Consider the following 11,384-nt stretch of genomic DNA (forward strand, 5'->3'; position numbering starts at 1 on the left):
CGTTGCATATTCATGAATGTCTTGACCTTGTTATTTCTTTGATTCGATTTCCATTGCCGATTCCCAAAATCTCTAGAGTTTCTTTATTTGTTTGCTTTTCGTGTTTTTAGATTAAAACTCAAACTCAAATTTGATTCGAATTAGCTTGTGAACGCATAGATTGATAAGTCAAACATATCCATTCCTATGGGACGATCCCTATACTTGCCGCTATAGTCCTTATAGCCGGTTAGTTAGGTGTTTTATAAATTTTGTTTGGTAAGGTGAATTTCTATTCAACGACGGAGAAACACCTTATCACTAGCACAGTATCCACACCAGCAGCAAAAATACACGTTCTTCTATTCCGAAGGATGATGGTGAGGCTCTCAAATTTTGATCAGGATTGATCAAACTCATCATCAGCCAAAATAGTGGGCTCATGATTGGAACATAACTCAGATGATAAACATACGAGAAAACTCAGAATATGATAACTGGAACAAAGTCTGGAAATATCCCAACAAGATTGTTCAGTAAATGCACTAGAATTTGGAATTAACATAGGCTAAACTCCACAACCTATCAATCTCAACTCCCATGGAAACAAGTCTAACTACAGCGTTCAAGAGACAAAGACATCAGGATATAGCAAAAGATAAGCCCTCCAGAGAAATTCTAATCCATCCTGCCCTTCAAGATGTGCTCCTTAATCTCTGTTGGGGTGCTGCCACAAGCAAGGCAAATAAAAATAAAATCATTGTTAACACAATTGAAGAAGAACCAACAATGGAAGGGTGGAAATCTTATGTTTACATATAATAAGGAAGCATATTAGGGTATGTTATAAGTTTAACAGAACACAAGCTTAACTACTGTCCTCTCTGGAATGCCATGTACCATTACTTTGTACCCCAGAAATCATTCAAAGAGCGTGAAAAGGCGAGGATAGAATTTTGAATGCATAACAATTGTCAACTTGATTACAATTTTAAAACCCCCATTTTACCATTTTGAGCTTCCTATATCCGCCATTTACATCAAGTATCTCTGTCATTTTATTAGTACAAGTCATATTTCTAGGCATTGTAATGAGATATCCCATGTCAATGCCCATGTTAAGGCATCTTCAGTTCTCCACTACTATTTACTCCTTCGGTGCCCTATTTAACAGCCAAATTTGATCGGAGGCTATTGTTAAAAAAAATAGAATTAAAATATCACAAGTATTCTTCACCATTTGAATCTTCACATACCAGTGTGGTCTTTCTTTGAAATTCATTGTTATCATAAAGTTCAATTTAAATTTACAAGTTCACTTATTATTTTGAGACCAACTAAAATAAAAATGTGGCCTATTATAGGAATGAAGGTAGTTTCATGGAATGTATTTTTCTTTATATACTATCATTCCCAGTTTCCTACTTATTTCTTAGATGTATGGGTATCTGACAATGAGATTAACAACGAAAAGAGCTACTAGACAATACAGTTGCATTACCATGGACGAGCGCTTAAAAACTTATCAAAAACATAAACCTTTATAGGGAACTTACAGCACTCCCGAGACACAAGTACCCTAAGGGTCCCTAACCCAAGTAAGGGATCTAGTTCCTCTCTTATCATTGTTATATCTTGGTTTAGAAAGGATGTGCCACCCGCTCTTCCCATTCCCCATTGAATTGTTTACTACCCCCATCCTTTTCTGGTAACACTTAAAAGAGTGCTTGCCTACACATCTACTTTAATCACTTCTCTCAATCTTTAATATTTCCTTGGAAGAATCTACAAAAACTAGGTATAGGTAATGCTAAAAAAATCTACAGACACACTGTTAGGGTATCATTACTGCTTCTTTTGTTGCTTGAAAGAGAAAGGCAAATTGCGCAAACTTGAAATGCCAAACAAACATGGCCAGAGGATAAAAGGTTTTTATGAAGCTAGCTTTTCAGACAGAAATGCAGAAAAGAAGTTCCATCGAAATCAACTTGGGATGTTCTCTTAGATACTATTGGACTATATTATTTCAATTCATTTGTCTTACGTACTCGTGATGAACACTGGACACTCCGACAATCTGATCCTTACTCGACAGATTAATTTTCATTCGGACACGCTGATTATCATGAACCATATAACCATAGATATAAAACAAAAAGAGGGAAGCAACAGGGAAAAGTCTGTGTATGCATATGTATTTTCTACGAAAAAGGCTCATGCAAGGAGTCTTCTAAAATCAGGAAAGATGAGGAATATGCCAAAAAAAAAAAAAATGCTGCGTCCCCACCCATGTCCTATCGGGAAAAACCCTAAAAATGCTGCGTGCCTGAAATATTAGCCTATCTGACAGTTGGATATATACTAGTTCCAACTAGCCTCATCAATACGATACGCGACTAGATGGCAAGTGCCAAGGTTGGACCAGGGAGACAGTACCCTTGCCAACCTTTGTCAAGGTTTCCAGGTCCAAAAGCCAAAATCCATATAGAGTTGGAAGACACAGGCAGTAACCATACAAGCAGAGCATAAAATCCATATCATGCAGAAATATCAAGAACACTCCAAGAAAGAAAACAGGTATGAGGGATTCTACTTACACAATATAGACATGCCCTCCCCAACCACTCAAACAGTCCCGGTCGACTGATGCCTGCAAAGCCTGGGAGACGGTCTCGAACAATTCTTCAGGTTCCTGAAACGCAGCCACAAGATTAACGCTGCTACTATAAACTGGCCGAGGTGTTTCTAACAATGTTATAAACTAAGTCACAATCACTAGCACAGGCTGAATAGAATATTGTTTTTCTGAATAAATATGAGCCGCACTTCACCATCTTGTCTTGTTAAAACTACATCCTAAACTTAATATAAGACAGTACACGTAGTAGGTAAGAGAAACCACAATAACTCTAAGGAGAAACTATTTATATCATCAAGATCGAGTAAATATAAATAGTTGAGCTACATAAAATTCAGATAAATGCAAATCTTGCCACCTTTCCTTTTACTTGCATACTCCCTTCCACGACAAGTAACTATAACAAACAAGAGAATTCAACAAACAAACAGAGATAGCACAATAGTAACTCATCAAGGTGGCATAGTAATTCCATTCCTCGACAGATTACTGACACAAATTCATCAAACCAACATATGACTGTAGATTTGATAGCTCATCCAACAAACAACCAGAGATAGCACAATAGTAATAATTTAATATATTCTCATGTCATTGTCACCCATTCCACGACAAGTAACTATAACAAACAAGAGAATTCAACAAACAAACAGAGATAGCACAATAGTAACTCATCAAGGTGGCATAGTAATTCCATTCCTCGACAGATTACTGACACAAATTCATCAAACCAACATATGACTGTAGATTTGATAGCTCATCCAACAAACAACCAGAGATAGCACAATAGTAATAATTTAATATATTCTCATGTCATTGTCACCCATTTATTACTCAAAATAAATTTCAAATGCAAAGTAAACGAAAGATAAAATACCATGTCAGGCTTGTACATGGATTCACAAGCACCATAAAGAGATTCTGATGCAGTCCCGGCAACAACAAAATCTTTAGCAAGCTCTCTGCACATCGTGTAAAAAACATTAGCCAAAACAACTTCATTTAAAGACAGGTTCGAAAAGGCAGTTATGAAAATGGCTTGAGAAAATTCAGCCTTCAGAATCACCACAATGGTCTATCTTTGATTCTTTCTGAAGATTAAACTCTTTATTCATGTAGTTTTTATTCTCTATAATACTCCCTCCGTCCCTTATTGTTTTTCCCATACGCAAAATGTGTCTTATTAAGGCTTGTGCCAAAATTTTGCAAGAAGATGGGGTATCTTTGTTTTTTCACTTTTATGAGTGTATTCAAGTGGGTAAATGGTGGGGACCTATTACTACATAAGGAAATGGAGCAACTTCTAAAGGACCAAAATAGAATTTGAGGCAAACAAATAGGGACCGATGGAGTAACGGAGAAATTACATTGTAGACACCAAACTACAAAAGAAATCCACAAACCCATCAAGTAAAAGGGACAGGCGCTAGTGAAGGAAATTTTCTTCACTTTCAGAACAATAGTTGCAATTTTTAGATTGGAATGAAGTTCCATCTGCATGACTACATGAGGTGCAACCATGCAGGAACTTAATACACTGATGATATATGTTGTGGAAAAACATCATACAGTTCAGCAAAGGAAAAAACGCTTTCTACTATCTCTCTATCAATGGAATGCACACATGCCAGTTTAACGTGCAGGGTCTCATTTTGACCAAAAAAAAGTCCAATATCCATCTTCATGGGCCATAGAATAATTATAATATGCTGAAGAGACTATTTATACCTTTCACCTAGATGTAACATTCAAAGATTTCAAACATCGATTGGGATGGGAATACAACAACAACAACAACAACAACAACAAAGCCTTAGTCCCAAAATGATTTGGGGTCGGCTAACATGAATCGTTGTAGGAGATCGTCATTGTCACCAATCAAACCAGAAAGAAGCAGGAAGTAAAAAGAAAAAAACAAGGAAGAGAAAGTGGAATTAATGAAAGTAACATAAGAGAAAAATGTATATACATTATAGAAGAAATATTGTAAGAGATAAAAAAAAGTAAGTAAAGTTTAAAATAAATGAATAAGTAAAATAAGTACATTTCAAAATAGCATGTAAAATTAAAAAAAAAAAAAAAGAATTTTAAAAATAAAAATAAATATAAATAAAAAATAAAAAATAAGAATAAAAAATAAAATAAAAATAGAAATAGAAATAGAAAGAAACAGAAACAGAAACATGAAACATGAAAGCTGTATAAGTCAAATGAAGTTATCAATGTATATTCTCTCCCTCCACTCGATTGGAATGGGAACATGGTGTAAAAATGCGGTATCGGTCGCGGTCGCGGAATCGTTTCGGTGATGCGGTAACGAAACGGTCTCGGTGGTCGCGGATCGGGTCGCGGTGGTCTCACAGGATGAATTAGTGAGGAAAAAAAATTAATTAAAAAATTAGAGTAAATAAGTGAAGGATTAAAAAGAAAAAAAAAATTAAAGGATACTTGTATAGAAAGAGTACATTATTAAGGGAATTAAATAGATAAAAAATAATGCAGTGCACGTGTATAAAAGAGTAGATGATGTTAATATTATTATTATTATTATATTAAATAAAGAGTTCCCTTAAAAAGAATATAGTATTAAAAAAAAAGAGTAGATCTGGTTTTTGGGCTTTCAGCCACCTGTTATATTTACAGTAACAAAGTAAAAAAGTCAATCTCCACTCCCCAATTACCACCAACTCCAATCCTAACCCCACCCACCTGTTTTATTTTTTATTTATTAAAAGGAAAATATTGTACAGCCCCACCTACCCCTATTAACCATAAGAAAAGAATCCTAAAAACCCTAAAGCCCCGCCGCCCAACACCCCAACTACAAGTCGGCGCCTCCGTCTCCCCTTACTCTTTCTTTTCCTTCCTCAAACATCCATGGCAGTAACTTGGTGAGCTTCACTCTTCTACTTCTTCTCTATATGAATTCTCTATTTCTCCTCCTCTTAATCGGCCAATTTGCAGTCGTTTCGGTATTATCGGGCGAGTATCGATATTTGCCGTGATAAATCGGCAAATATCGGATCGGCAGCCTCCAAATCCGGTACAACTCGGCCGGTACGAGTTAACTCGGCCGAGTTTTTAATCCATGGATGGGAATGAAGCTGTATAAGTCAAATCGATTGGGATGGGAATGAAGTAATTTAATTTGATGACAACCAGCAATAATACAGATTCCTCCTTAATACCAGCAATTTGCAGATCTCTCTTCCAGGATATCCTACGAAGAAAGTCAAACAGTATCTCAGTCATTCTCTCACAAACTTCACCTTTCATTGAGGGAGAACACCTAAGGTCTCATTTGATTCCCATGAAATTTCATTTACAAGCTACGAATTTCCTGGGAATAACTTACACACGTCCTTCCCTATATTTGTCGGGACTCAATACTTCTGTGAGAAAATCTACTTTTCCCATTTTTCCCATTTATGACCATATCACCAATCAAACAATTATGAAAGTCCTACTTTCCAAGAAGTTCCACCTTCCAAATTACCTGCATGTTGAATTACAAGGTGACACAAAAATCACTCCTGTCCCCTGTCGAGACCTACAAGATTTCTAGCTTGAAAACCTACTACAAATTTGTAGTCTTCAATTCTATAAGAAAACAATCTAGGAAGATCCCCATGTGGCGGACATTATTTTAGCATAATGATGCTCATGGATTGGCCTTTCATCCATAAAACAAGCATCCACGCTCCAAAGGCTACAACATGTGTGATAGTCTATTAATTTGGCTAATAGTAACAACTCATCATTGTTCAAGAAATTTGACACATCATAACACAAACGAAGTCTAAAGGTTCCTTACATCATACCACACAGCTACTATGAATAACAGATTACAAGGTACTGAATAACAAGTGCATAGAATACTCTTAACAATTCATTAGTTAGTTACGTACTATTTTGGACTTTTATATCCCAAAAGATACTGTAGCAATGTGTACAAACGTAATTACAGAATTTCAAAGCCATAGATAAGTAGATAACACAGTCATAAATACAAATAGATAAAACTGGCACAACATAAAATGACCCGATAGACAGATATCAGGTTTTTATAATGACGAAACTATAATGTACACAAACATGATGTTCCAAGAAAATGAGATGGCAAGCTAAGATAAGGGTTCAGAACCACGAATTTGACAGAATGCACTTTTCCATCGTAAACCTTCGTAGTATTTTTTTTATCCTTTTTATTATAAATGTCAAATGGTATAGCAATGGCCACAGAGAAACAAGGCCTCAAAGTTATAACCAGAAATAGTTCAAAGTAATGATCAACTGACATCATTCCAATAAACCAAAGTGTGGAAACAGAGAAAAGAACATACTTGGCTCCAATGGAATCCATAGTGCAGATGAATGGCTTGTTATCATCACCTAATCCAGCAATCACTGGCTGACAGAAGTATGGGCCAAACCTAAGATAAACAAACAATAACTCTTATTCAGTTTTTATGAAGATAACAACCAAAAAAAACAGTAACAATGAGTTCACCACAATCTAGTACGGAAACAACTGTTAATGGGATTCAGAGACATCCAGATGAACACGATTTTCCAGCTGCGAAAATTCTAGTTATTGACAGCTTAAATTTTTGGGCATAACACACCATAACACAGAAGGGAGTATAATGTTTACCAGAAGAACACAGAAATTTAAAATTTTGGCATGGTAACTGGTAAGTTGGACAAGTTATGCGCATAATTCATGTACATGTCTCTGTACAGTAGGAATCTCATGGGAATATGCTACAGTGCCACCACCTACACAAGTAAACAGGGTTGGATAGGGAAACAAATTATTCGAATGAGGGAAGAATAATTATGTTAGGTGACAGCGGGTTTGTGAGCAGATAGCTTTCCACCAAGGAATATCATATACTTTGAATGTACATGGGGAGAGCTCAGTTGTCAGAATCAGCAGCCCAAGCAAGGCTTCACTGGGTTACTAACTGACTACTAATTAGCATTACAAAATAAGCTATTCACCGCAGATAGGTAATGAAGTTCGGAGATTTTGGATAGAAAATTGTTTCTAGCTATACATGCCCTAAAAAATTAGGGACGCCTATTTTTCTGATGTAAATTCTCTACTGACATTAGAGAAGTTTGCTCTGCTAGGTGAAATGCAAAGAGAGCTCTAACTCTCCAAGGGCATGGAAAAAAGGTTAATGGGAAATCGAAAAGTATACTCTAGAATGGCAATAGCTTGTATCTAAAAAATGCTTGTAATTGAAGCTGTGTTTGACAAAACCCGGTAGCAAGATTGATTGTTTACAAGGAATTGCTTAGGCACCACACTAGAAGCAGTGATCCAGAAAAAAATCTAATGTCTATAACCATTGCCTACAAAACTTTTACATGAGTGAATAGACAATGTTGCTTTTCTCTTATTTGTCTTCAGCGTGTAATCAGTCTCTCTATAAATCAAAATGTAGGGCTATATCCTAATCTTACATCCCTGCTAACCCAACTTAGGAAGGAGCAACAAACCTAAACTTACACCATGAGAAAGTATATTCGTAATAACAAGGTACTTTAATATAAAATCTCATCATCAAGGTGGCAATTTAGAGCTGAAAAGGCTCGATTGTTTTGAATTAAAATTCACACAGGAAGTTATTCCACTTCTAAAATTAAGCTAACAACATCGATCCACGCCTTCTTATACTACAAAAAGGCAAAACCTCACCATGAAGCCCAAGCAAGGCTTCACTGGGTTACTAACTGACTACTAACTAGCATTACAAAATAAGCTTCTCACCGCAGATAGGTAATGAAGTTCGGAGATTTTGGATAGAAAATTGTTTCTAGCTATACATGAGAAAAATCTCAAAAATTGTAAGCTTTCTCTTCTACTCCGTACAACAATAGTCAGGCAATCAATCTTAAACTTTAACCTATAAAACCTGGATTTCATCATACGAAGTAAATAACACTCTAGACTTAATAATTACTAGTTTAAATGACAGTATCGGCTACCACTAACAATTGCGAACCAGAGGGAGTAATAATAAGACATGTATTAACATTTAAAAAACTGAAAAAACGAGACCAAACCTTTTCTCGTACAAAATGGCAGAGACAAGGTTAGCAAAAGTTTCAGGCTTCATGTCTCTCTCCTCCCTCAGCTGATACAATTTGTGCCGAAACACAAGCCTCTGGTACCTTCACATTCATAAAACCACACTATCAGCTCCAGATTTTCTACATTTCCCCAAAAAAGTCGCACAAAGTCCCCAAAAAAAGCACAAATTACATAATCACACTATCAACTCCTGATGTTCCATGACGTTCCCCAAAAAATCGCATAAATTCACCAACCCCCCCCCCCCCCCCCCAAATGAAAAACCCTTACAAAGTTTGAGCATCGGAGCCGAGACCGGAGAGACCGATGAAGAGGCGATCGTGAATTTGGAAAATACGCTGGAAATCGGTGGCAATTGTTTGAAGCTGAACCCCTAATCTTCGATCGCTGCCGATAGCGATGCAGTTTTTCCCAACCATTGCCACTGTGGCACTCCCATTGTACTCGAAGATCTGCCGATGTTCATCCCAAAAATGTCAAAAAAAAAATCAAATAAGAATCGACACAAATTGAAGATTCGATGTTAAAATTAGGGTTCGTCGAGGAGAGAGAAAACTTACAGACATCTGGAGTTGCTAAAGAGAGACTGTGCGCGAGAGAGAAAGCGAGAAGGCAAATTGAGTAGAAGAAGTAATGAATGAGTGAGAAAAGTAGGAAGGAATTGAGCTTTTTGTATCAGTGCTTCTCTTTTACAGTTATTTAAAAAAAAACATTGAAAAAGAAGCATTAAAAACAGGAAAGGAAAAATAGTTTCTTGAACAATAAGGCATCAACTCTTCCATTTTCATTTGATTTTTCTTTTCATTAGTTTTAAGCCGGTGTCATGTACGGTTTCTTTTGTATTTAGGGTGACTAGAATGTGTCCGTGCATAAGTACGAGATGTATACTCCTATTTAAATAATTTAGGAGTTGCAAATGAAAACTAAAGTATATAGTCAAACTAGTATTGAAGCTCGTGCGATGCACGGGTTTGTAATGAAAAGCACATATTTATCTTATTATATCATCATATACAGATAGGTAATTATAGCAATAATAGAAAGTTAAAATAGGTCCTTATTTATAATGTTTATGCATAAGTCACTGATAGAAAAATCGAGTTATAAAATCGTTAGTTCGATAATGGTAAAACTTGAGTTAGTTATGCATGTGATCTAAACAGAATAATTACATATAATTTGTATAACTATAGACTCACTCTGTCTATATTTTTTCGCCTCATATTCTATTTAGTGTATTTTTAGAGATTGTTTAATTTACAACTACATACGATATAGGTTGTGGAATCATAATCCATTAGTTGATGGAATTAAATTCCCTTAAAAAAAGTTATAATTATAAAGTTATAATTTCTAATTTTATTGTATTTCATCAATTAATAATATCGAGTATATCTATAATAATTGTGTTAAAAATTACTAATTAGTTTATTTACCTCATTGACTCCTTTTATTTTGCTTTTAAACTATATCTATAATAAGTGGAACTTGTCCTAACATGTAACATGATGTTCAGAATCCTGGCTCATAAACAACCCCTCTATTCTCTATGCACTCGACACTCACTCTATCGCTCTCTCTAACAAATCATTGATCCTTATCTTCGGATGGTCCGATGATCCCTTTGATAATATTAAGGTTCAGATCCACCCCGAGCTTTCCCTCATCGATGCGTTAATCTTCAAGTTCCCTCTTCGTTGTGTTTGCCAAAGTTGAAGGAACTTATAGGAAATATTTATTTTATATAATATTATTTTATTATTATCACTAACTGAATTCTGTTATCAGTTAGTTAGGAATACATATGCTGACATATATAGCCTTCCTATTGCATTAGCTTAAGTTGTAAGCAATTATTTGATGATCAATCTATAAAATCCTCTCTCTGCTTCTTCCAAATATTTTCAATTTCTTCATGGTATCAGAGCTGAATCTCTATTAAGAGATTGAGGTTCTTCTCAAAAATCGAGAGTTGATTTTGAGTGAATTTCTGAACTGAAGATTATCTGTTTGCTGAATTTTGTTGCGAAATTTCTTGTTATTGCGAAGTTTCTTGCACGAAATTGATTGAATCTGATTCTTATAAGAATTGATTACTGAAAATGGCGATTGAAAGCAATGATAATGACAGCTCTCAATCAAATTCTGGAGGTAACAACAACTTTGATCCTTATTTCATAGCTAATTCAGATAATCCTACTTCTACTTTAGTTGCAATTCCATTTTCTGGTGTGAATTTTGTTCGCTGGAGTAGAAATGTGAAGAGAGCTTTGATAGCTAAGAATAAAGAAGGTTTCATTAATGGTGAATTGATTAAACCTGCTATTAATCACAAGGATTACATGAAATGGAAACGAGCTGATTTCATGGTTGTGAGCTGGATTCTGAGTTCTATGAATCATGATCTGGCTGATAATTTTGGTTACATTGATAATGCTGCTGATTTGTGGCATGAATTAACTGAAAGATTTGGACAAACTAATGGTCCATTAATCTATCAGTTAAAGAAGGAAATAGAGAATCTAACTCAAGAAAATATGACTATAGTGTCATATTACAGTAAGCTGAAGAAGCTGTAGGATGAAATGTAGACTCTAAGAGCCTTTCCTACTTGTACTTGTGGTGTAATGTTGACTTGTAGCTGTCAATTTCTGAAGAAAGTAG

At 35.5% G+C, this 11,384-nt stretch overlaps 1 protein-coding gene across 1 annotated transcript; it reads right to left on the bottom strand.

Moving 5' to 3' along the window:
• Nucleotides 1–451: 451 nt before the first annotated feature.
• On the bottom strand, nucleotides 452–9,526 carry LOC110800544 (proteasome subunit beta type-3-A). The gene is made up of 7 exons (XM_022005858.2): nucleotides 9,281–9,526; nucleotides 8,991–9,172; nucleotides 8,693–8,800; nucleotides 6,961–7,050; nucleotides 3,495–3,579; nucleotides 2,577–2,671; nucleotides 452–706 (listed from the first exon to the last, which is right to left on the bottom strand). The coding sequence occupies exons 1-7, from the start codon at nucleotides 9,284–9,286 to the stop codon at nucleotides 658–660; spliced, it is 615 nt and encodes a 204-aa protein (XP_021861550.1). The 5' UTR covers nucleotides 9,287–9,526; the 3' UTR covers nucleotides 452–657.
• Between the last annotated feature and the right edge of the window lie 1,858 nt (nucleotides 9,527–11,384).

Source organism: Spinacia oleracea, chromosome 1 (assembly GCF_020520425.1).
Source record: "Spinacia oleracea cultivar Varoflay chromosome 1, BTI_SOV_V1, whole genome shotgun sequence".
In the NCBI taxonomy this organism is placed as follows: Eukaryota; Viridiplantae; Streptophyta; class Magnoliopsida; order Caryophyllales; family Amaranthaceae; genus Spinacia; species Spinacia oleracea.